This window comes from Miniopterus natalensis, chromosome 4 (assembly GCF_054644295.1).
Source record: "Miniopterus natalensis isolate mMinNat1 chromosome 4, mMinNat1.hap1, whole genome shotgun sequence".
Lineage (NCBI taxonomy): Eukaryota > Metazoa > Chordata > Mammalia > Chiroptera > Miniopteridae > Miniopterus > Miniopterus natalensis.
In genome coordinates, this window is record NC_142084.1 from 65,542,346 (window position 1) to 65,568,463 (window position 26,118).

Genomic DNA, 26,118 nt, shown 5'->3' on the forward strand with positions numbered 1-26,118 from the left:
GCCAAGTTACTAGAACTGGCCTGCGCAGTAACTGTCCCCGCCTTCTTTTCCCGCTGATCAAGGGGGCGTGGACAGGGCAGGGCGCATGCGCAGTGCTCCTCGCGAGCGGCGGGGCAGGTGGGAACACATGTTCCGTGAGCTGGCGCGGCGGGCGCTGCGTCTTGACGCCCCTGGTTACCGCTTGTTTTCCGTGGGAGCCTGGTGGTGGGAGAGTGAGCCGGCCATAGCACCGATATGGAAGCCGTCCTCTAGGTAAATCCCTGGGGTCTGCGGACCAGGGGAGGGAAACTTTCTACCCTCACAGGTCAGAGGCCAGAGGGGGTGGCCTGCTGGGGGGTTTTTGACTCCCTGTCACTTCAGGCTTCAGTTTCCCCTTAAGGGGCAAGTGATTGGGCAAATGATTTCTTAAGGCCACATTGGGAGGTGGGGAGTGGTTGGAGGTGGGAAGCGGAGGTGGGGTGGTGTCCGAGGGGGAGGGACACAGGCGCTGGCCTGGGGACCCAGCGCAAGGGGACTTGGTCTCCCTGAGCCAAGAGAACGGGAGCCCTGGGATGGCCGTACGCGGCTGCCATGAATGGAGCAGTGCCCTTGCACAGAGTGGGGCCTGGAGTTTCATCTGTAAAGTGGGCTGATCAGCCCCACGGGCTGATGTGAGAATGTTGGACACCCTGAACTCCTCGATTCACCTGCTCTAAATCTCTCAGAACACCCTGTGGGCTCTGCCTTGCTCTCCAAAATTCAGCCCAGGCCCACCATCCTCCTCTTTCTCCTGGAAGACTGGACAGTGTCCTCTCGCTCTCTCTGCTCTCTTTCCTTTCATTCTTCTAGAGCTCCAGGCTCTATTTTGCACACAGCAGCATGCAGAGGAATCTTTTAAAAATATAAAGTGGATCAAGGGCACATCTTTCCTTAACGCTTCCAAAGGGCTTTCTGCTGAATTTGGAATCAGTTGTAAACCTCTTATTCAGGCTTACACAGCCCCCTGTGCTTTGCTCCCATGCGCCCCCTTGCTTATTGCAGTTCAGCCACATGGGTCTTTCCATCCTTGGAGAGCACTAGGCTCCTTCCAGCGTCGGGATCTTTGCATTTGCTGATCCCTCTTCTTGGGACGTTGTATGCTATGGCTTATCTAGGTTTGAATCCCAGTTTCCCTCCTCCAGAGTGGGCTAAATGGGGAGGTCCCCTAGTTTGTGGGCCACATCTGCCTTGCGAGCTAAAAATGGTTTTACGTTTTTAACTGTTGGAAAGTCAAAAGAAGAGTAATATCTTAGGATATGTGCAAACTGTATGAAATTTAAGTTGCAGTGTCCATAAATATAGTTTTATTTGAAAACAGCCATACTTATTTCTATATTGTGTATGGCTGCTTTCCAGCTGCAACAGCAGAACTAAGTGCTTATAACGGACACTGTCTGACCAACAAAACTTAAAATATTTATTATTTGGGTCTTTATAGAAGTTTCCCAACCTCTAATCTAGTACATGTGTATCTACATTGTTGTCCTATATGTATCTGTACAACCAGTGGAGTGTGATACATGTTTAACAACTGCTTCTCTGGGGGAGAATGTGTGTGTCTGTATGTATGTATGTGTATATGTGTGTGTCTATATGTGTATGGTTTATTGTAAATTTTACTGGTTTTCCTATCACTGTCGTAAGTCTAGAAGACACTTAATAAAATAATTGATTGAACCCTGTTTTGTAATGCTGATTTTCTCGGTATATATACTTCATGGCCGATTTCAGGCTAGTGGTGTGACTGTCACTAACCACAAAGTTGGGAAGAGATGCATAGTAGCACTCTCTGTTTTTTTCCAGAACTTGCTACTTTCTCAGTGGTCCCCAAACCAGCAACATTCACATCACTTGGAAGCATATTAGAAATACCAAATCCTGAATCAGAATCTGCATTTTTAACAAGCTACCCAGGGGCTTCCTATGCACATTAGATCTTGAGACTCACTGTTAAACTTTTAAAATATATATATATTTTATTGATTTCAGAGAGAGGAAGGGAGAGGAAAAGAGAGATAGAAACATCAATGATGAATGAGAGTGATTGATCCACTGCCTCCTGTACGCCCCCTGCTGGGGATCGAGCCCACAACCCGGGCATGTGCCCTGACCAGGAATTGAACCGAGATCTCCTGGATCATTGGTTGATGCTCAACCACTGAGACACACTGGCTGGGCTGTCAGAAACTTTTAAGTGGAACTTTTATTTATTATTGGGAGTGGGGTATGTTTAATACTATTAAATTTTTTTTCTAACTTTACTTAATAGACATTTGGATTCTGCTACCCTAGATTTTGCCACCAGGCTTCAGGCACAGGCCACAGACCTTGAGTCAGAAATTCTCCAGGAATAGCTAGAATATCAGTGCTGGAAAGGGCCCTGGGGGGGGCATCATCAAGTCCATCTGGTGGTCTGCAGCAGTGTGTGGACTTAGGTTTTCTCATTTCTAGCTTGTTGGTTTCATTATATTCATTATATATCATTACATATAACCCCTTCTTGGCCTTTGCCGTATCTCTGAACCCTCTGACCTTTAATGAATTAATATGTTTCTTTCTTTGCCTTTTTATTGTTCTAAAGTTAACATTAAATAGACACTGTATATCACCATTTAAAATAGAAAACTGCAAGCCATGAATAGGAGGTGATTGTAAAAATAAACAGGGCCCTGGCTGGTGTGGCTCAGTTGGTTGAGCGTTTTCCCATGCACCGAAAGGTCACCAGTTCGATTCCCAGTCAGGGCACATACCCTGGTTGTGGGCTCTATCCCTAACAGGGGATGTGCAAGTGGCAGCTGATGGATGTCTCTCTCTCTTTCTCCTCCCTTCCTCTCTCTTAGAAAAAAAAAAAAAATCAATAAAAACATATTTTTAAAATGCTAAAAAAAATATAAACCGGAAAACAAAATAAGGTTTTAAAATCCTGGGTGGCTACTGTTCCAAGGTGCTGAGCCTCACGCCTGCTTTTTCTTTGATGTAAAGAGAGATTAGCAAATTATTAGAGGGGGATTAAAGGCGTACTATCACTTAACTGAAATTTCTCCTTGACATCATGAGAAGGCATGAAAGGTAATTGAAAATGGGATAACTATAATCCATGTGATTTGGTGCCATTTAATGCCATGTCTACACGTCTCCGAGTCATTTCATACACCACATTCATCCCACACTTCGGGAACTCCCAGAAACTCGTCATCACTTGATAAAATATAATCCGGTTGTGGTTTTTCAAGGCACATTGAGAGATGCTAAACCTATCAGCCTGACAGCCAACTGAATTTCCACTGGTTTCACAATTTTTATCACAGTGTCAGTAACTGCCAACATCATGCCCTTTAAACTTTCTTTTGATTTCTTTACTGGGTCTCCTCTAACAAATTAATTTAGTCAGTATTTATTTATTAAGCAAATATTTGTTCATCACCTACTGTGGTGGTTTTAAAATATGGCCCCAAATTATTTGGCCCTCTTCCCATCAAGAGTTGAAGTCTCTGTTCCCTTCCCTTTAATGCAGATGGGCTTGTTACTGGTCCATCAGTAGAGTGTAGTAGAAATGACACTATGTAACTTACAAGGCTAGGTCATAAAAGAGACAGAGGATGTAACTTCTACCTGCTTTGCTGGGACACTTGCTCTTAAAAGCCTTCAGCCATCATGTAAGTAGTCCAACTGCCCTGAGCCTGCCATGCTGTGAGAAGCTGAAACACAGGGACCATAAACCCCGAGAGAAAACTGCCCAGCCTATCCCTTGCCATTCCTTACCTACAGAAACCATGAAAGATAAGTGATGGTTGCTGTTATTAGCCACTAAATTTGGGGGATATTTTTTATGCAGCAATATATATATCCACCAGACCTATTGTGCATCAGGCACTGCTTTACAATGTTGGGGTCTAGGATGAACAAGACAGACCCTGCCTTCCCAGAGCTTTGTATTCTTCTGTGGGGAGACTGACAATAGACAGGTAAGCAAATAGTTTGAGATAGTGACTAGTGTTACAAAGAAAACAGCACATTATGACAGAGTGACAGAAAGGGGATACTTTAAATTGGCTGGTCAGGGAAGTCCCCTCTGAAGGGGTAATTTTAGTAGAAGATCTATAGGAGAAGCATTCTAGACAGAACAGTGAGTGCAAAGGTCCTGAGGCAGGAACCAGGTTGGTGAGCTGGAGGAGCAGTGAGGAGCTCAGTGTGGGCCAGGGCAGAGTGAGGAAATGAGGTCAGGAAGGGACAGGCAGGGCCTTGTAGGCCACAGTGAGGAATTTGGAGTTTTTCCTAATATAAGAGTTGGAAGTGGGAAGTGGAGGGATCCAAATTGTTTCCCTTAAACTGCTGATCTGCCTCTCTGCTGCCTGCTTCCTCCTTGGCTTAGCAGGAGACAAGTCTGAGGTACCCCTGAGCCCCGGACTGAGCTGAGAACTGTGAACTTCCTTCTCCATAGCCAAGACGGAAAATGGCTTCTATAGTTGGGCTCCAGGTAAAAGAGCCTTCACAGCTGTAATTCAGTCCTTGTTTTCCCATCATGGGCAAGGAGCCAGCATGTGAAGAATTATCTTCAGTGTGCCCAGCCCCACACTGAGGTCAAGGACCCAGAGATGAATCAGATACAGTCCCTTCCCTCAGGGAGCTCAGAGTCAGGTGGGGGACAGAGGGAAGTCATCCTGGTTGCCTCCCCTGCTCAGCACCGTTCCCTGTCCTCCCTTAGTCCTGTGAGTTCCTGACAGCAGGATGTCCAGTGTGACTGATACTGACACTGAGAGGGCAACTCCTGATAAGCTGAGTGCATCAGCTTCCCTCCTGTATTCTGCAGCAGTTAAATATGGTATGGAAATACTTACCTTACTCTATTTTATGTGGAATTAATTTTTTTTTAGCTTTCACCCTGGCCAGTGTGGCTCAGTTGGTTGGGCATCATCGTGTGCACCAAAAGATTGCAGGTTCGATTCCCAGTCAGGGCACATACCAGCTTGATCACAGGTAGGGACCATGCAGGAGGCAGCTGATGGATGTTCTGCTCTCATATCGATGTTTCTCTTTCTTCCTCTCTAACAATCGATAAAAATATTTAAAAAATTTTTTTAACTTACAAATTAAAATCAGACTTATCAAAAAGTTGCAAAAATAGTACCAAGACATTCCACATAGCTTTTACCCAGATTCCGCAATATTTACATCTCAGGTAAACAGTGCCATGATCAACACCAGGAAATTAACACCATGCAGCACTCTTAATGTACAAACCTTAGTCATACTTCATCCATTCATCACTAACTTTTTTTTCTTTTCAGGATCCAGTCCAATATCCCTCCATACATGTAGATGTTATTTCTCCTTAGTCTCCTTCTGTAGGGATCAATTCCTCAGCCTTATTTTTCCTTAACCATAACACTGGTAACGAGTACTGCCCAGTTATTTGTAGAATGCCCTTAATTTGAAATTTGTTTGATGTTTCCTCTTGATTAAATTCTGGTGATGCATTTTGGGTGGGAATAATGTGGGAGTGATGATGTGTTCTCAAGGTGCCCTATTAGGGAGACAGGTGATATCGATTTGTGTTACCACCGATGATAACTTAGATCACTTGGTTTAGATGATGTCTGCTAGGTTACTGCTTTCCCTCTTGTAATTATTTAATATCTAGCGGGGAGATAAGTAAATAGGGAATATCTGAGGAAGAGGAGGAGAGGCAGAGGGAGGAAAGAGCTTGTGGCCTTTCTGGGCAGTTGCAGTTTAGTCAACAAACCAGCCCCCATTCTAGGCAAAATCTGAGCTCACAGTGTTTGCAGGCCAGAAGGAAAAGGCTGTGTCACACAGTGACCGCTTGGGGGCGGCAGAAGATTGGGATGAATTCAAAAAGGCTCCAGAAAAAAAGTAATTCATTCCTTCTTCCTTTAAAAAATTTTTTTAAAAAAAATTGATTTTAGAGGAAGAGAGAGAGGGACATCAATTTGTTGTTCCACTTATTTATGCGTTCATTGGTTGATTCTTGTATATGCCCTGACTGGGATCAAACCTGCAACCGTGGTGCATTGTATTGGGACCATGCTCTAACCAGCTGAGCTACCCGGCCCTTCCAAGTAAATTTGCTGGGTCTCAAAGGCTCTGCATCTGTTGGAGTCTGGCATCTCCTGGGAATCAGGTCAGTAGGCGCTGGCTGCACCAGCACAGAGGTAGACATGTCTTGGTTTCACCATACCTAGTTGCTGAGGATCACACTGCCGTCAGTATGCATGTGCTACCTCTAAAATGAACTCCGGATCCTGGGAGGGCTTCAGGGGTCTGAGAATCCCTTCTGAGCCTGCCTGCAAAATTCATAGGGGCGATGGCTGGGTGGCTCAGTTGGTTGGAGGTCCTCCCATATACCAAAAGATTGTGGGTTTGATTCAGTCAAGGCACATACCTAGGTTGCCAGTTCTGTCCCCAGTCAGAGCAAGTATGGGAGGCACCCAATCCATGTTTCTCTCTCCTCCTCCCTTTCTATCTAAAATCAATGAAAAACAACTCCCCCCCCCCCACCATATCCTAGGGCGAGGATTAAAAAAACAAAAGACTCATGGGTACTAAGGATGTCTCACTTTGGAGACTGGTTGCAAACCCCAAAAACCACCTCTGGCCAAATGTAAGCAAAGGGGGAATTTGCTTGAAAGTTAAGAGGATGCTGATAAGATCAAAGAGAAAAGAAAGAGAAGAAACTGGGTAGTTCCAGCGGTCTTGGTCCTTGGTTGGGAACCATTTAGCAGTATCAGAGAGGCACCTCCTGAGAATGCCCAAAATACAATTGCTTTCAGTCTTACAGTCATTCAGCTCCCCCTTCAGAATCAGGAAAAAGTATCGCCTGGGCCCAGGGCCACAGGCACGCATTAACCTCTGTCCTGCCTGCATTCCCCTGCTATCCAGTTCAGGCGTCCTTCGGTTGTTGAGTGCCTCTAGGTGCCCAGCTGCTGGTGAGGTGCCATTTGAGGTATCTTGATGCCAGTGGAGGCGTCTAGTGGGAACTTATACATATGAGGGCTGAGGGAGGGCACTTCTCAATCCATTTTGTGGTCATGGGCCTCTCACTGATGGGTCACCACCCCAGAATGAAACCCCAAGTCCTTGCCAGGATCTAGGCAGCCCTCCTTGTCTCCCCCCATTTGCTCCTCTTGCCCCACCACTAACCCTGCGCCGGCCACAGCGGCCTCCTTGCTGCTCCACACACACGACAAGCCTGTTCCCAGTGCTGGAGCAGTGTCCTTCAGTATGTGAGAGAACCCACACAGAAATGGTGTTTAAAACCATGGGAGAAGGGTTATCCCAAAAGAAGGTGGAGCAGATGCTGGATAGCAAAACCCCACAGTTGTCCATCATAGAGGATTCTAGAAGGAACACATGATCTCAAAATGGGGTGAGAACTACTCTCTGGTATTGTGCCTTTGGATACATATGAACATTCAATACATTACAGCCCAATACCATACACGTATGTATGATATACATATTAATATATTACTGAAATTAAGATTTTACAAAGCCATGTTTATATTTATTACATCAACACTCCTGATCTTTTCCATTTCTATCCTAATCCATTAAAAAGAAAACTAAACTGGTCCTAAGTCACAAGCATGATTTTATAACCCACTCGGCCTGCCTTTGGGCACATGGCTCTGAGGCCTCTCGGCCGCCTTCTCTACTTACACTTCCACACAGCTCCCACAGCTCCCACTTATAGACCTTAAGTACCTAGCTGACCTCCTTGCTTCCACTTCCCTCATGTGTGATCCACCCTGCCAGAATCGGTCCAGCTTCGATAAAAAAATTCTAGTGGTGGCCTCCTGAGTTCCTCTTTGTCCATTCCTCATCATTCCTCCACATTTCCTCTCCTTTCTCCTACCTTCCCATGATCACCAGGAATAGTGCCTTCCCCCAGAAGCCTCCTTCATTCATTTATTCACTCATTCACTAAGTGTTTGTTGAGCATTCACTGTGCTAGAACTGGGAAATAGTCTTGAGCAAGGCAGACAAGAATTAACACCTGCAGTTGGTGTGTATGGGCACCTCACATCTTGCTTCAGAGTTCTTGCTACCAGTTCTTGGAGATAGGAACATCTGTGGGTCTCCTGCACCCCTCTCTCCCTCTCTGTGGCTTACTAAATTTTGACCGGGGGCCGCTGAAACTGTAATGATCACCAGGGACCCAGGCTCCTGTCACATTGCTTTGCCACCCTTATAGAACATCCACCTCAAGATCTAAAATGGCTCTTGGTGCTCCAGCCATCATGTCTGCATTCCAGCCAGCAGCTTCAATTTTCCCATGTGTACAATGGGGGTAACACCTACCTTGGAAGATTTTCAAAAAGAGATCAGACCAGAGTGTCTATCGTGGAGCTCCTGTGATTATGCAGAAGCTCCCAGAGGATCTTGGTAGGACTGGGTTCCCTTTATTGTGTAGTGCCTGCTCCCCAGAGCCCTACGCAGTGGGCCCTCGAGGGACTTGAGAGCCTGTGGGCCTTCAGCAGGCTCCCCTGCTCAGCTCTCCCAGCCCTGGGGCAGTAATCACATGGGAAACGCCCAGGCTCAATCCCTTACCAGCCACTCAGGCCCCAAGGGCAGGGACTGATTCTCCCCCTCTGGGGGCTCTGCCACTCCAACACCCAGCCTGGTTCTCTGAAGGGGAAGGCCAGGGGTGGCTGCTGTTTGGTGCAAGGGCTGGTGCTGCTAAGTAGCTGAAATCATGAATCACCAGATGGTAGGGGTGAGTCTGCATTCCATGAGCCTGGCCAGGAGTCAGCACAGAGTTAGGGTCTGAAGAGGAGGAAGTTCCCTTGGATCAGCCCTGGAATTTGTGGGGCCCAGTGAAAAATGAAGACATAGGCCCTTTGTTCAAATATTAAGAATTTTAAGATAATGACGGCAGAGCATTAAGCCAAGCACAAACCCTGGAGTCCCAGCCCAAGGAAGTGATGGACGATTTTAGTGTCACCTGGGGGCCCCAGGGCCACCCCCTGGGACAGAGAGGCTGAGCATCCCTGGGGCATGTGGGACATGTGGGGCCTGTCAGCGAGAAGCTGCTTTTAGGGGAGCCTGCTCCGGAATGGCGTCACTCTCCTCTGCAGGGTTTCTTCAAAGTCCCATGATCCCCTGTGTCACAGTCCCCTGGGAAGGGGTGGTCACAAGACAGATTCCCAGCCCCCACCCCAATCCCAAGAGGCAGGCTTTCTTTAGTTGGGGTCTGGGATTGGTGATTTTGGAATAAGCTCTACCATTGGTTCTTAGGGGATTCTGGAGTTTGGCCCCCACCACTCTACAGAGTAAAACTTGAGAACAACTGATGGGCTGCTTCAGCGGCTGGAGTGTGGATCTTTTTCTGTAATATTTGAATGAATTTACTCTGTAAACAAATGGCCTCAACCATCCTGTGCTAAGAATTGTTTCTTGCCATCTTTGGCCCTGGACTGGCCTTGCTAAATGAAGCTTAAAGAACATGCTCCTTCTCCAATGCTCCCCAGAGAACTGGGAGAAAAGTGCTGGAGGCTGCTGCTTCCAAGCAGGCCAGGGCAGGGGACAGGCCAGGAGGGAGGGCCTGCTCTCCAGGACCACTGCAGCAGGTGGGGGGTGGGGGGCTGGAGTGGGGATTGTGACCCCCCCCCAGATGGGTATGCTTAATGTGTTTACTGCAATGAAAAACGAGAACAGGCTTGGAAGGCTTGTGTCTTTACTGTCATTTGTAGTCCTCATGGAATCCTGCAAAGGACAAGACAGAGCCTAAGGCAGAACCCAGCTGGCACTGGGAAAGAAGAGGCAGGCCATTACAGTTCACGCACCGTGAGCTTCAGTGCCTTCCAGCAGAGGAGGTGTACATTTAAAGACATTCTTTCTGTCTGATTTCATCTAAGTCTTGAACACTAAGACCAGACAAACCTTGTGATCATTATGGACTTTAGGTTTCTAGAATCAGTGCCTATCTTTCTTGCTACCCCCTCCCCCACCACCACCCTGCACACCTGGCGAGGGCTGAGGTGGGCCCAGCTCTCCTGCTTGACATGAATGAGAAAAAATATTGGGGACCAAATGTACTGCAATATACATTCTTAAGAAACGTTCTAATAACAATTGGAGCACAAAACTATTGGTATAAACATATTTCCAAAGATAAACTATTGCATTGCATTAGATGGCGCTTCCTAGACTAGAGGTTTGTCTTTCTTTGCAGTTGCTTTTGGGACAGAACTCTCACATGGAACTAACCAGTGCAACGTGTTGCTATGGACACAGATCGGGAGTTTAAAGTTCAGGGCTGTCCAAGTCCTTGGGATCTGTTTGTCCCCAGAGAAGATTTTATCTTCGAATAGTTCAAGATGGGACCTGCCCGGGGTCACCATGCTCCAGGATTGCCAATTCCTAGGCAGGCGTTCTAGAAGATTCTGTGGAGCATGCTGCAGGCATGGCTATTTGTGCAGACTTGGTGGGATGGTGGGACTCTGAATGCACCACTGAAACACTGACTGCCTTGGCCCTCTTGGAACAGACACATTCCAGACTCAGCGGTTTGGCTTAATGTTGGCTGTGACCTTGGACAGAACCACAGTCCTTCCCATTGCTGGTAACACTTCTGGTGTTAACTCTTAAAGACACAGAGGGCCTATTTATGTGACTTGTTCTTTGAGCCACATGGGGCATGTCGTGGGCTGCTTGCCATCTTGGGACATGTTGTGGGGACCTTTGGCATCTAGAGCTGGGGCACCTGTGGGGCCGCCTACGTGCTTCAGCCAAGGACAGCCTGTCCACGAGAGCCTATGGGGCACAGTGTGGAGACAGTCCTTTTCTATCCCAGGGGCACCAGGTCAGCTTGGGACTGCCTAACAGCTGCAAGACACCCTTCCTTCCTGGGATCTACCTGAGTTTTAAAAATCACGGTGAAAACTGGACTGAGCTGAATGGAGAAGCCCAACGCAGAGGTGCCGTGCCGACCTGCCCAGCGTGGTCTTTCCAGCTCTCGGTGGGGTGTGTGGAAGTGGCCTGAAGGTCACAGTCCAGCAGGCAGGAGAACTAAGTCAGGAGGAAAAGATGATCCGGGTGGTGCCCGGGGAGCCACTCAGGTCCTCAGGACTGCGCGTGACCTTTGGCCGTGATGAACAACAGTTTTTCTTCGGGAGGAATAGCATGTCCTTTCAGGGTGCCCATGCCATGGGACCCTGTGAGTCAGAGTTAAGGTCACTTCATGTAAGAGGCACGACTTCGGTGGAGCTCCAGGAGGCCGGGCGGGCCTGGGGAAGGGCCTCAGTGCTGCATACCCTACAGGGAGTGGTTTGGGTCACTGCGCTCCCGTTTTACCAGGGGCTCACCCAGGCTGCGGGCATCTGCATCAGCCTCACTGCTCCGGTCTTCACTGATGTCATCTGTAGGGTCAGTGTTGGGGAGAAGGGGGCGGGTGGGGGACAACGGGAGGGAGGGAGAGAGAAGCACATCTTCAGAGAGGGGCCCTGGCATGAAAAGACCTCAGCTGTGGTCTGGGTTAACCTGGTCCTTCCCAGCCTTCTTAGCCATGACCTCTCTTGACCAGTGTTCATTTGCCTGGGTCATATTCCTGGCAGGTGTTCCCTTGGTGCTTGGGCCTCCCACCCCCATGGGGCAGGGAATGGGCCGGAGGTGGGGGCCTTTCTGCCCCTCTCCCCCTTCAGATCCTTCCTCCTACCTCATTCCTGGCTATGGCCCTGCTCTTTGGGGCCTGGTGTGGGGTGCCCAGGGATCAGGATTAAATGTCCCCCTGAAGTACTACACGCAAGCAGGAGGGGGCAGGGCTGGGGCCAGCCCTTCAGAGGCATCACTGGGACACCTACTGCTGCCTAGGTGTCACCCGCTGTTTGGATGCCAGCTCCTGAGGCCTTCAACCCATCCCAGGAGCTCCCCTGATTTCTACCAGGCCAAAGGCAGGAGGAAGCCTCATAGGAAAGCCATGGACACACCCACCTTTGTCCAGCAGTGTCAGTGACAGGGAGGCGAGATCGTTGAACTGAAAGAGAGAAGAACAGAGTCAGGACCCTCCACAGAATGGGTCCCAGTGAATGTTAGCAATGTCATCCACCCACAATTAAAACAGGCTTTTGCTTTGTAAGTGAGGGACCCTTACATAAGAAGTAGCTATGATGCTGTGTGTCCCCTCTAACGCTTTCTGGGCTGTGTCTGGGAGATGCTGGAGGGTTGAGGGGGTGCTGACTGCTCAGGCCAGCAAGGAGACAGGGGCTATGGCCTCTGAAATAGTGACAGTAAAGGAATAGCTGGCATTTATAAAGGGCTTATTTTATGTTCCAAAAGCTGTATAAGTATCACTTCATTTCTTCCTTAAAACAACCCTACATGATCCAGAAATTCCATTCCTGGGTAGATACCCAAAAGAACTGAAAACAGGTATTCGAACAAAAATTTGTACACACATGTTCATTGCAGCGCGATTCACAATAGCCAAAAGGTAGAAACAACCCACGTGTCCATCAGCAGATGAATAGACAAACAAAATGTTGAATATATCCACATACTGGAATATTACTCAGCCATGAAAAAGAGCAAAGCACTGACATTTGCTACAACGTGGATGAATCTTGAAAATATGATGCTCAGTGTGAAAAGCCAGACACCAAAGGCCACACAGTGTGTGATTCCATTTATGTGAAATGTCCAGACAGGCAAATCCAGAGACAGGAAGATTCATGGTTGTCTGGGACTGGGGAGGAGGATGGGGAGTGACTGCTGGGAGGGAGGTTTCTCTTTGGAGTGATGGACTATTCTGGAATTAGATAGAGGCGATAGTTGCACAATATTGTGAATTTACTAAATGCCACTGAGTTGTTCACTTCAAAATGGTTAAAATAGTAAATTTTATGTTATATGTAGTTTACAATAAAAACCCCACAGGGTCGGGTGTTTGAGGCCTCATTCAGAGGCAAGATCTGTCCAGGGTGAGAGTAAATAGTTGGCAGAGGAGCCAGGATCTGAACCCAGGTCTGCAGACTCCAGCATGAGAGCTCTTTCCTGCTTACTGTCCACTGTGTCATGCTCAGCAGCCTCCCTCATCCCTACAGGCTGCTCTGGAGTCCTCACCTCTCCCATCACGGCAATGGGTGTCTCCCCGGTTGCCTTGGCGACGCGGTGCTCCACCAGGTAGAACATGTACTCATCATACAGCAGGCGGATCAGGTGGAAGGAACCAAAGCTGGCAGCACTGCGCAGGGTAAGGTCTCGAATCACCATGGAGCTGGGAAATGGGCAGACAGAGGCTAGGCACCTTCCGGGAGCATGGGGCCCCATCAGGCAAGCAAACCAGGCTTTTCTTCAGGTCTGAGGTCATCTGGGGACCCCTTAGACCTACAAGGGGCATGCCAACTGCCAGACCACCTCCGTGTCTCAGTGTGACTACGGTGGGGACAGAAAGATGGGAGGTGGGCAGGAGCAGTGGCTCTAAGAAGAAGCTACTGAACATAAAGGTGACAGTGTCTGACATAAACCTTAGAGAAAGCCTTTGGTAAGGAGTCTTTTCAGTGCCATACTGACTCCCCAACAGCAGGCCACCTTTCCCGGCCTTCCCTGTATCCCTCCCTCCTCCTGCCACTCCTCAGTCTGTGATTTAGGTATCTAAAAACAAGAGAGAATTTCAGGGTGTTTCTGCCTTTGGGGTTGGCAAACTAAAGCCCAAACCTAGCTTACCAGCCTGTTTTTGTACAACCTGAGAGCTAAGAATGGCTTTTACATTTTAAATGGTTGGGGAAAAAGTCAAAAGAACTATTTTGTGACCCATGAAAAGTAACTGAAATTCACATTTCAGTGTTTATAAATAAAGTTTTATTGACACACAGCCATGTCTGTTTACAAGTTGTGTGCCATGTGCCAGTAAAACTATTATTCAAAAATACTTATTATTCGATTCTTTTTAAAAAACAAAAAGCAACCCCTGATTTAAAGCAAGTATATGACATGGCACCCAACCAGAAACCCTGGCCTACAAACATCTTCCATGTAGCCCCAAACACTCAAATGTCCATCTCAGAGCTCACCTACCCTCAGTTAAGTCTAATCACTACTGTAGCAATAAAAGAGGCAGGGCAAGACAGGAAGGGAGACAATGTAAACACAGGCTGTTACAGCAATTAAATACGGGGGTCATCATACTGGGGTAGCTCTGATGCCTTGAGCCTAGTAAGCAAACCAAAATCTAAGCCATGTCAGTCAATGTCTGAGAGTGAAACTTACAAAGTCAAAACTAGTTCCCACATAAGGCAGCTGCTGGAACTGTGGCCAATCAGATCATTTCCCTGCTGTGCTTCCTCATCTTCGTAAACACCTCACCCTCATTTCTGTTGGTGGAGGCTCCTGACCACTTCGGGTTTGACGCTGCCCAATGCAAATCGGTGTTTGCTCAAATAAATGTTTGGAAATTTTAATGTATCTCAGTTAAAATTTTTTTTTTTTAAAGAACTATTTTCTTTTTTTAAATGTATCTTTATTGATTTCAGAGAGAGGAAAGGAGAGGGAAAGAGAGAGAGAGAGAGATAGAAACATCAATGATGAGTCATTGATCGGCTGCCTCCTGCACACCCCTGACTGGGAATCAAGCCCGCAACCCGGGCATGTGCCCTGATCAGGAATCGAACCCCTATCGCCTGGATCCTAGGTCGACTCTCAACCACTGAGCCACGCCTGGCCAGGCTCAGTTTAACTTTTAATAGGCTGAAAAGGTCTATACTTGTATATTCACAGTGGGGTTGCAGGTGAGTCAGTAAAGACAGCTGATAACATATCAGTTTATACAATCTTTTTGTATCTCTGGGCCAGCATGTAGATGCACTCTGAAAGCAGTTTTGTTCAGCCATAGAAAGTAAGAGCTGGCTTCAGCTGGTTGTGGCTTTGAGATGGCTTAGGAAGGGTAACCAAGGAAGGGACCCAGGTGGTGACTGTGTCCAAATTGGCACTTTAGAAAGCAAAAGTCACTTGAAGAACATTCATGAATGCAAAGGCAGTACTTATAAGTGGACAGGATGAAAGGTCTCAGGGTTTGTGATGTGTTTTCTCTTTAGAAGCTTCTTTGACTCTGTGGCCAACCCCCTTAAAGTACATGCACAGACATGGACTGCAGGTCCCTGGGAAGGAGGCTCTCACCCCCTGCCCACCTCTTGCTGCTGCCTCTCCTTCCATTCCCCACCCCAGGGATCTGTGCTTGGTTTGACATTGTGCCAGCTTCCTTCTGAACACTGTTTGTCAGACACAAGGTAACAGGTCTGGATACTCATGACGACTCAAGCTGTTCAAACACTGTCTGTTGCTGCTGCTCTGTTAGGGGACCCCAGGTCCACACACTTCAGGTCTCACTCCCCATCTATGGCCCACCTAGCTCGGTTCCAGGCTCCCTTTCCCTGAAACCCCCACCTGCTCCTGTGGATCAGGTGCTGGTACTCTGTATGCCCCCCACCCTCAGCCGTGGTGTCTGGTGCGATGCTCCAGCTCAAGTAGCTTTTTTGAACCATTTCCATGGTTGCTTGGTATGTTTTGGGTTCTCCACATGGGCTGATAGCTTCCTGCAGTAGGAACATCAGTAGAACTCCACCAGAAGAAGCTCAACCCGAGCTTGGTGATCCCCCAAGAAGCTTGTGCCCATCCATTTACCGTTTTCTGGTGGATGCTATAAAAAGAGGTCCTTGAAATGTAATAATATGAAGTCAGGTAGTGTTTCATCCTTATGGAGAAAAGCGCCTCGTGTCACAGAGGCAACGGCCCCCTTCAGCTTTAGCTGCGCTCTTGTTTCCGCATTTCTGTCGTAGGCGCATCCTGCTGCTCTCAACTGTTCCGATCATGACTTTCCCTGAGACGTGCCACCACAGGGACTCTGTCTCTGTACCCAGACTCGGAGGTGCACCCCCTTCTTTGTCCATCATCTCAGTGTTGCTTTACAGTACTTTTTGGCTCAGTTGGTGTTCCTTTATGTGGCAATAGGGTGTTATGTGGCTCACAGCTGAGCCAGACAGTATATTAGGCTCACATTTCCTTCCTTATTCATTCACCCAACACACATTTAGGTGCTGGGGATAGTGCAGTGGACAAAAGCAACATCCAGGCTCTTGGGGAGTGTGCTCGATCACAGAGGAGACAGACAACAGATAGGCAAACAGAGAACAAAGTGATAGGTGACCATGAGAAAAAGCAAGGCATGGGGGACAGAGGATGAGCAGGTGTATGCTTTTATTTAGAAAGGTCTGAGAAGGCCTCTGGTGATGACCCAGCCACATGACTATCTGGGGGAAGGGTGTTCCAGGCTGAGGAAGGGCAGTGCAAAGGCCCTGAGGTGGGAAGGCTAGAGTAGGGTATGAGGAGGGAGTTGGGAACAGGGAGTTACTGGGCAGTTGGCTAAGAGGCCAGCGAAGTTTTTTTTTTTTTTTTTTATAAGACCCAGATTGTAAATATTTTCAGCTTTGTGGCCACAACTCTGCTAAGGACCCATAAACAAATGAGTATGGCCGAGTGCTAATAACAGTTTATTTGCACAGTCAGGTGAAGGGTTGGTGTGACCTGCCAGCTGTAGTTCCCTGACCGACTGGATCATGCATGGCCTGAAAGCCTTAGAGTGGCTATCATTTTCCTGGGGTTAACTGCTTCCTTCTTTAAAAGTGCTCAATTTTCCATGTATTTATCACTGAGACCAGGACTCCCCTGCAGAACTGCCAGGCTGCCGTCAGCAAGCACAGTTGATATCTTTTGGGTTTTGTCCCTCCTGAAGTCCGGGTTCCCCTGCTCCCATCTGCAAAGGTTAGAATCGCATCTTGGAAACTGTTTTCCTTCAGAGTTCTGAAGATACTACTTTCTTGTCTACTAGATTCTGCATTCTGTTTCAGTCAGACATTCTGTTCTGGTCCCTAGGCCTGCTGCTTTTTCTTGGGAGCCTTTACAGCTGTCTCCTAATCTTGCTGCCCTGAAATTCTGCAGGGATGCTCCTTGGGAAGGCTGCCATTCATCGTGCTGGAAACGTGGCGGCTTCTTCAGTTTGGAGACTGGTGCCCTTCAGTTCTGAGAGAGCTTCTTGATTATGGTTTTATTATTTTCTTTCCCTCCATTTTCTCTCTTACTTAAAAAAAAATTCCTATCAGTTGGATATTGAACCTTCTGGATCAAATCCTTTCATTTTTCTTTCATGATTTTTCTCACATTTTTTTCTTTCTCCATATTTTTCTCTCTTATGTTTACTTCCTGTGATAGTTTATGTGTCAGCTTGGCTAGGCTCTAGTACCCAGTTATTCAATCAAACAGAGGTCTAGGTGTTGCTGTAAAAGCATTTTGTGGCTGTGGATCATATCTCTCACCTCTCAACATTAAGTGGAGTAGATTACCCTTGATAACATGGGCCTTATCTAATCAACTGAAAGGCGTTCAGAGCAAAACTGAGGTTTCCCTGAAGAAGAAATCCCACCCTGGCCTGCAGTTTCAGTGCCTGCCTGAGAGTCTCCAGCCTGCTGGCCTACCCTACAGATTTCAGACTTTCTGGCCCCACAACTACATGAGCCAGTTCCTTAAAATAAATCTCCTTATATATTACTATATAATAATTATTATTCCTATATTTATATACAATTATGATTATAATATATTTCCATATATAATTAAAAATATATATACTCCCTGACACCTGACCCTTGCCTACTACCATTCTGTAGGGACACATGGACCACGGGGGAACTGACGCCTCTTTCTGCCTTCTGCTTGCACTTGGCAGTGAGTGACTAAAAGCCCGATGGCTGCTCCCGGTCTGGCTCAGTGACCTAACTGACCACCTCACACCATCTGCCAAACTCTTGCTCTCACTCATCTCCTATCTGCCATCATCTGTTCTTCTGTTTCCTTGTCCTGGGGGTTTATGCTTTTCTCCACTTCTTTTGCTGCCACTTTGTGGGGTTTTGCTAGGGAGCAGAAATAAATGCATGGGCTTAAGCTGCTACTTCTCCAGGAGGCCTTTTGATGATTTCTATCTGCGGAAGCCTGCCACCTGCTTTTAGGCCACAGGGGGCCTCTGGACCTGAGCCTGGGAGCCAAGTCTGCCAAGATGAGGCCCACAGTGGGCCTTGGTTTGGGCATTAGGCTACTGAAGGCAGGATAACCTCTGGAGTCCTCCACCCCTGCCCTCCTGGAGTTCTTGGGGAGCTCAAGGGGCACTTACCTATAAAAGGACCATTTCAGCAGGAACTGTCGGGCAGCCTTAGGGAAGCTGGGGCTGCCTGCATGCTGCTTCAGGACCTGCGTGACCACATTGTCGAGCCAGCTGGCCCACTGGTCCAGGGAGCTCTGCTGCTGCAGGGTCAGCTTGAAGTCCTGTTCCAGCCGCTGTACCACGCTCTCCTTGCACTGGCACACCCACGAGGCTTGCTCCTGCAGGCACAAGGGCGGTGGGTCAGAACAGAGGGTCAGTGATAGCCTCCCAAACCAACTCCATGGGTGAGAGCACAGGGACCCCGACTGCGGCCATCTCCTGAGCACCAGCTCCACACTTGAACTTATGCTGAGCATGCACGCATCCTCACCCTTGGCCTTGCCCAATTGCAGTCAAGCACCATTAGTACCCATTTCACGGGGGCAGAGACGAATGGACCAGAGGGGGAACCTGCCTGGGGATATAAGGACTTAAATCCAGGCTTCCTGAACCCGTATCTCCGATTATACCATGTCTTTGGGTTGTTTTATTTTTGAGTGACCACTCATGAATGTGTATGTGTGTTTAGTGGATAAACCCAGGGCCTGAACTAGACATAAGTACAGTAGCAGGGTCCACTTGCTAACAGCCTGAACTTTTCTAAGGCCAAAGAAAGAACCATGAATGTGGCAATAGGAAGGCACATTTTTAAAGAAAATGAACCAAGGTGATGGTCACAACTTCTAGAGGCTGAGAAATCCTGGAGTGGAAACCTGTGGTCCCTGGGTCGGCTGACTCTGATTTGGTTCATGCAACAGAAATGTGCACTGGGTTTGCTGTGGGCTGCAGTTTGAGGGTTTGTGCATTTTTCTAGAGGGTAGAAGGCTAGGCCAGAGGGGTGGGGGTCACATGCACGTTGCCCCTGCTCTGCAGTCTGGTCCTGGTGTCCCATGTCCCAGGCTTTGTGGAACCATGTTGGGGAAAGTCACCTGCACATTGGCAAAGTCCACGCGGTTGAGGTCACTGAGCATCTGGTTGATCTGGGAAGTATTCTGAAGCACGGCCCGGGCCGCCTGCGCCAGGTGATTGAGGGATGTGTATCTCCGAAGGGTCTGGGCAAAGGCACTGACCACGCTGACCTGTGGCCGAAGATGGCACAAGAGGGTGAGCTACAAGCACGTAGGAAAAGCCTATTCTCTCTTCTCCTTAGAGGGCATGGGCTCAGGGCAGTTCAGGGTCAAGGAAAATAGATGCACCCTTATGATAGTCTCAAGAACCCATAGAATGAGAATCAGTGAAGGACACAGAGGTCACCAACACATCACGTGGCATCTATAGCAGACGGCGTGCCATCAATTCCTTCAGCTCTCTGGAGTGGTTGATGAGAATACAGGTTCCTGGGCCCATGGGGTCAGACTCTGTGGCTGTGGCCTGGGAATCTGCAGTTTACCGACTACATAGGTGGTTCTTTTGCTCCCTGAAGTTGCAATATCACCGGCCTTACAGAGCAATTCCAGACTGTAGGCAGGTAGACCAGACACCCAGAATCTGGCCTTCTCTGTAAATGGCAGCTCTTTAAGAAATGTGTGCGAGTCCAGCTGGCGTGGCTCAGCTGTTGAGTATCGACCTAGGATCCAGAAGATTGCAGTTTGATTCCCAGTCAGGGCACATGCCTGGATTGCACCCCCAGTAGGGGGTGTGTAGGAGGCAGCCAATTGATGACTCTCTCATCATTGATGTTTCTATCTCTCTCTCTCCTTCTCCCTTCCTCTCTCTGAAATCAATAAAGACATCTTAAAAAAAAAAAAGTGTGCGAGTCCTGGTCTGCATTGCTCAGTGGTTAGAGTGTCACCCTGCGTACTGGAGGGTTGATTCCTGTTCAAGGGCATGTCCCTGGGTTGCAGGTCCGATCCTCGAGCCCGGGTTTGCGTGGGAGGCAACCAATCGATGTGTCTCTGTCACAGCGATGTTTCTCTCTCTCTTTTCCTCTACTCCCCTTTTCACTCTCTCTGAAACCAATCGAAAAAATATCCTCACTCCCTGAGTGAGGATTAAGAAAAGAAAGAAATGTGTGTGAGGATGATTGCAAAAGGTTCTTCTCTTTTTCACAAATCTCCACATTTAAATTCTGATTTGTGGCCAAGACTAATGTAATAAGGGTAAAGCAAGGAGATTAAATTCCCATCTTTTCAAGAGCATAGAAACATTCAATCTGTTGTGAGTTGACCCAAATGTATCACATAAAATGGCATCTTCATCACACTCCTCCCTGCCAGCACCTATCCTACATCAGCATCCTCCTCAGGACTTCCTGAAGGGACCACTGATCCTCAGGATACACAGGAGTGAGTGGCTCTCTCTGGGGCCCCGCAGTCAAGTTCCCCTGGAGCAGAGTGAGAAGAGCCCTCTCCTCTGAGCCACTCCCGGCCCCCTCAACAGCACAGCAGGGCTCAAGGGGTCCCAGACCCATGGCCTCTGCTTCTGGTTACCAGTGTGGTCTGAAGGCCCAGACCCCAACCCCAGGAGTTACCTTAGTCTGGATAACCTGTTGTGGGAAGTCGCTCATGGCGTTCGTCAACCAGCCTTCCAAGCTCTTGGCAAAGTTACGAATGGCCTGTGTCAAGGTGCCTGGAGATGGAACCATGATATTAACAGTGAGAAAGGCAAAACCTCACCCATTGGGATCAGCCATGAGTGTAAGAGATGCAAATGTAATGAAAGTTACCACCCAACAAGCAACACAGAGGAAAAGAGAACAATGGAAGAGCACAGGCATGGGGGACAATTTGGGACACTTAGTGAGGGGAGCTTCGAGTAAGAGTTAGGGCTCATCCAGATTGTTCATCTCTGTCTACACCTGTCTACACTAGGGGTTCTCACCTAGGGTGATCCTGCCCCCCCCGCCCCAGGGATACTGGGCAATGTCTGGGGACATATATGGTTCTCACGACTGGGGGTGCTCATGGCATCGAATAAGTGGGGGCCAGGGATGCTGCTCAACAGCCCATAGTGTCCAGGACGATCCCACATTGACCTGGCCCCAGTGTCAGCAATGCTGAAACCGAGACCCTGATACACATGCATGTAAATATATTCTACCAACTTCTAAATTTATTTTGAGATGGCTTACAATAAGAAGGAAATAATAAGACTCTCTAAAAAAAGAAAACAATCCCCTAAGTGTAAAAGCAAATCTACCCCAAATTCAAACCTTAATATAGACTTACTACACACTACACTTAACAGTTGTTGGACAGGCAAGGCCACAGGCCACAGGATAAATGCAACTGTTATGCTGTTTCCCATTTTCTGGCACAAAAGCAGCAGACCAGTTTATTAAGAAATACACGGAATTTCTGAGCACTGACACAAATGTGCATAGGTCACCTGTCAAGGGAAGTCTGTGGTGCCTGCTGAAGGCATTAAGAGCGAGGCCTCGGTGCCCTGCTTGCTTGCCCTTCACTTGGGATGGTACTGCCACCCAGGATGCTGGGAGCCCACAAGAGATGCTGGCATGATTGGTGCCCCCTGGTGGTGGGCATTGTCACCACCTCCAGAGGCCTCGCAGGCAGTTCCCAGTGGCCCTGGGAAGGTCCATGTCAGCCCCAATGGGTATAGCCGTCAAGGCCCATGATTTCATTTTTTTCTCCTTTCCTTAATTAAGGATGCTGGAATTGAAAAAATTCTATAGAGTCCACCCTTCGGTGTTAAAGAGTCACAGGGTTGGGAGGAAGCTAAGCGCAGCCTCAGATCAACCTGGGCGAGGTGGGTTAAAACCGGATTCATACTATCCCTAGGGCTTTCAGCAAATGCAGCAGTCTGGAGGGGTATGGATGTCCTGAGGCTTTGCCCCGCCTTCTAGAGACCCAGAAGCCCACAGCATTGGGCAGCAGCACGAAGCCCTAAGCCCAGCCCAGGCCATGTGGGCAGTGACCTGAGGGTGGGCAGCCCTCACCAGAGCCAAAGTGGGCCCTCCCTCCTTCTCTCCCTGGGTCAGTGACAAGGAAAACAGGTAGGCAAGGGTGAGCATCTTTCCGGGGTGACTAAGCTGCTGCTCTCACTGGATTCTCAGTGTCCCAAGTCTGAGCTGGACCTGACAAGGTGGCTGCAGGGGTGCAGGGACAGGAAGGAGAGAAGGCAGGTGAGGCAAGCTGCTTACTGGGTACTGGCCGCAGCACGTCGGGGATGAGCACCTCCACCAGAGCCTGGTAGAGGATGTGGTCACAGTTCCTCATCCATTTAAGGATGGGGTCGCATTTACACAGAGACACCAGCTTGTCCTTCGGGAGGATGGTGGCTTCAGGGATCTCATCACTGTGGGGGAATAGAGGACACGAGGTAAGCCATGGCCAGGAGACCACCCGAGTTCACATTCTCCATGCAGGTCATGCTGTCCAACCCGCCTATGGCTGAGGCAGTGACATTTCCCACTGTAGCTACAGCTGAGGTGACTTCTCTTTGGGATGGCATATGGTCACCAATAAAATCAGTCATTTGAAACAAGTGAATGAGCAATGTGAATTATAAATCAACTATCAGAAGTAAAAAACAACATGTAATTATGGAGGGAGCACCAATTCTTGGAAAGTTGACGCATTTGTCTGTGGGTTGAAGTATGGGTGTCATTGGGCATGCCTGGGGGGACGACCACAGGTACCTGGCTGGTAGAGAGGCGGGGCCGTCGCTAGAGGAGGCTTTAGCATTCCAGAAGGAAAGCCACAGCTTCTCAATGTAGTGGAACTGGAGGTTCATCACGACATCTAAAGTTGCCTGGACGTTAAAACGGCTGGTTAGACGCATGAATGTGGATCACTTATCATCAGGACATTCTAAGCAATCATTCATGATTTGGGCTGTGGGGGAGGGAAGGGTCTTTTGAAATCAGAGAGAGGCCACAGTGGAGATGGAAATGGATGGAGGAGCGCTGTCCAGGGGACAGAGATTCTATCCGCTCCTTGGCTAGAGGGAGCAGGTGGTCACTCCTGGGTCCTCCATGTTGTCAGGGACACCTGGGGATGTCTGAGCATTTGGTAGTCCTGGGGAGGCACACTGGGCTCTACACTCAGGCCCTGGGAGCACTGAGGCTCCCACTGAATCCCCACAGCCCAGGTATGGGCTCTTCCCGGGGCGCTTCCTGGAGGGGGCAGTCACCTACCTCACAGTGCCGCCGATAGGCCAGTTGCAGGGCCTTGACGTCCTGAAGCGTGATGCTCTCCTGCAGTAAGATGCTGCCCAGGTCAGGAGCTGGGAACTCTGGGAAGACGTGGGAGACATCTGGGGGGACGGAAATAGGGTCATCAGCAGACCTGCAGACGGTCCACAAGCAGAAGCTGGGCTGGGAGTCCCATGTGTTGGGGGACACTGTCCAGAAGTGCCAGTGACCACCTGACAACCCTGGAGTGGCATCCTGGCATCTCTGAGCAGTCACACAGCTTTTGTAAGCTTTGGTTTTCTTAGGTACAAAATGGGGACAGCATTATCACCTCCCAGAGACATGAAATATTCCGAGACAGACAAAGCATTGTGCCAGGGCCTGGACACAGTAAGTGCTCTCATCACCCCACCATGGGGGCCAGTCAGAGCAGCACATCTGGGGACAAAGCTGGCCCTGTGGTGACCTCCCAGGCCTGACAGCCTCTCCAGAAGACCCAATATAGGAGGGCTCTGTTCAGGCTCAAGAAATACACTAAAGCCAGGCCGGTGTTGCTCAGTGGTTGAGCATCAACCCATGCACCACGAGGTTGCTGGTTTGATTACAATCAGGGCGTATGCCTCCGTTGTGGGCTCAGTCCCCTGTAGGGGGAGTATAGGAGGCAGTTGATGGATCTCTCAGCAATGTTCTTATCTCTCCCTGTACCTTCCTCTCTCTATAAAATCAATACAAACATATTTAAAAAAATAGAAATCAACTTTAATCAGTGATCTCATTAAAAAGAAAGAAAGAAATACAGGAAAAATACACCCAGACCACTGATATCTCAGTGTGTGTATGCTTATGACACTGATCAGTGACCCTCCCTGGGCATGTTCAGGTGGTAGGTTCTTGGTTAGCACACAATCCCAAGAAAGCAGTGTGGGCCAACTGTGTGTGTGTGTGTGTGGGGGGACTGTCTGTCCCACAGTTTCCAGGGAAGAGGGCCAGGCAGCCCTTTGTGAGGGTACTGGGAGGGGAGTAACACAGTTTTTTAGGGGTCTTGAGCATCCAGGTAAGAAGGAAGAGAACCCAGGAGGACAGCCAAATCCTGCTGCTGCCCTGAGCTGACAGTACATCTAGCCCTGGGCAGTGTGGCTCAGTTAGTTGGAGCCTTTTCCCATATACCAAAAGGTCGCAGGTTTGATTCCTGGTCAGCGCACATACAAGAATCAACCAAGGAATGATAAGTGGAACAACAAATTGATGTCTCTCTGTCTAAAAAATAAATAAATAAATTAAATAAAATAAATTTATAAAAAATAAAAGGTGTCACACAAGAAAACTGTTTAATACACTCCTTTAGATGCTGCTGGTGCTGAAACCCACAAGCATCCAGAAGTGCCGAGGAGATCCGGAGCTGTCACAGCAGGCCCTGCACCAAGGGTGGGGACACCACTGCTTACCTATGTACTGCTGGTGGTGCTGGCTCTGGGCGGCCATGGTCTGCTCTGGCGTGCTGTGCAGGCTGCTGTGCGAGCCATTGTCCCCAAGGCTGTCCGACTTCTGAACTGGCCGGTACCTGGGTAGAAGACACACGTGCCACCATGAGACCCCAGCAGCACTGCCTAGAAGGGGCCCGAGAAGCAAAGGATGCAGTGGTATGTGTATAATTTTTAAATAATTGTGGTCAAAACACATAACAAAATGTACCACCTTGATCATTTTAACAAAATGTACCACCGTGATCATTTTAACAAAATGTACCACCGTGATCATTTTTAAGTGTATAGTCAGTCTAATGACATTAAGCACATTCACATTGTTATGCAACCATCACCACCATCCATCTCCAGAACTTTCTATCTCCCCAAACTGAAACTGTCCTCATTAAACACTACCTTCCTCCCCCCTTCCCCAGCCCCTGGCTCTCACTATCTACTTTCTGACTCTGTTGACCTGACTCTTCTAGGAACTTCTTATGACTGAACCTCCTATAGTATTTGTCCTTTTGTGCCTGGCTTCTCTCATTGAGCATAATGTCCTCCAGGTTCATCCCCATTGTCACATGTGTCAAATGTCTTTCCTCTTTATGGCTAAATCCTATTCCATGGCATGTATATGTATATTACATTTTAATTATCCATTCATCTGCTGTTGGATACTAGGGTTGCTTGTATGTATATATACATAGTATTCTAATACTTCTCTCTTAGAAGACAAGTGAACTTCACATGGAATCTCAAATATCTTACTATTGTATGGTATTGAAGGAAATTCTGAGACTTTCCTTTTGCTCTGAGCCAGAAAGCAGTAGACAGCCTGTGCGGGCAGCAAACTGAGAAACATCAAGAGAAGGGCCTCCCAGGCGACTTGTCCTTCTGAGCCCAGAGGGATGCTTCGAGGTGGTATGTGAGGCAGGAGGGGCGGGGGTGGGAGATTCGGGTCAGAACTGGGAGTGCCTTTGTGGAAAGTGGGGCCAGGCTCACTGTGAAGAGGAAGAAATGCCACTCAGATGTTCGTGGACAACCTTACTCGGGGTGGTTCCAAGTGTTGCCATGAAATACGTGCAGCTGCTCCTAGAGTTATGTGCTACTTGGGGTATAAATTCACAGGTGCTTGCAGGGGCCGAAAAATCAAACAGGAGGCTTTTCAGTCCATGTCTATGGAAAACCAGGGTCAGGATGGACTGTTGGTCCTGTTCTGATGTGTTGTCTCCTGGAGACTCTCTTCTGTGACTTCCAACTCCTGTGATCGGCCATGTGGTTGGGAGTTACGGGACACGTTAGAGCAGCTGAAATGAGATTTTGAACCACACAGACTGGCA

At 48.4% G+C, this 26,118-nt stretch overlaps 1 protein-coding gene and 1 long non-coding RNA gene across 4 annotated transcripts in view; one reads left to right on the plus strand and one right to left on the minus strand.

The window, feature by feature from the left end:
- The first annotated feature begins 213 nt into the window (after window positions 1-213).
- On the plus strand, window positions 214-25,700 carry LOC148093324 (uncharacterized). 2 transcript variants are annotated; one of them, XR_015714406.1, is made up of 3 exons: window positions 214-252; window positions 13,077-13,225; window positions 24,658-25,700. It is a non-coding gene; the product is annotated as an uncharacterized LOC148093324 (long non-coding RNA). The 2 variants fall into 2 exon arrangements; XR_015714405.1 differs by lacking the exon at window positions 214-252 and adding an exon at window positions 11,059-11,403.
- RFX2 (regulatory factor X2) overlaps window positions 9,696-26,118 on the minus strand; it is a 37,171-nt gene continuing 20,748 nt past the window's right edge. For both annotated transcript variants that reach the window (XM_087816688.1, XM_087816689.1), the window contains exons 4-13: window positions 24,758-24,873; window positions 23,316-23,434; window positions 22,818-22,930; window positions 22,320-22,474; window positions 20,691-20,788; window positions 19,150-19,299; window positions 18,191-18,399; window positions 13,096-13,249; window positions 11,968-12,010; window positions 9,696-11,396 (exon numbers count right to left, since the gene is read on the minus strand). In XM_087816688.1, the coding sequence (XP_087672814.1) occupies window positions 11,293-11,396; window positions 11,968-12,010; window positions 13,096-13,249; window positions 18,191-18,399; window positions 19,150-19,299; window positions 20,691-20,788; window positions 22,320-22,474; window positions 22,818-22,930; window positions 23,316-23,434; window positions 24,758-24,873 (1,261 nt within the window). In that variant the 3' untranslated portion in view covers window positions 9,696-11,292. The remainder of the gene's footprint in view (window positions 11,397-11,967; window positions 12,011-13,095; window positions 13,250-18,190; window positions 18,400-19,149; window positions 19,300-20,690; window positions 20,789-22,319; window positions 22,475-22,817; window positions 22,931-23,315; window positions 23,435-24,757; window positions 24,874-26,118) is intronic.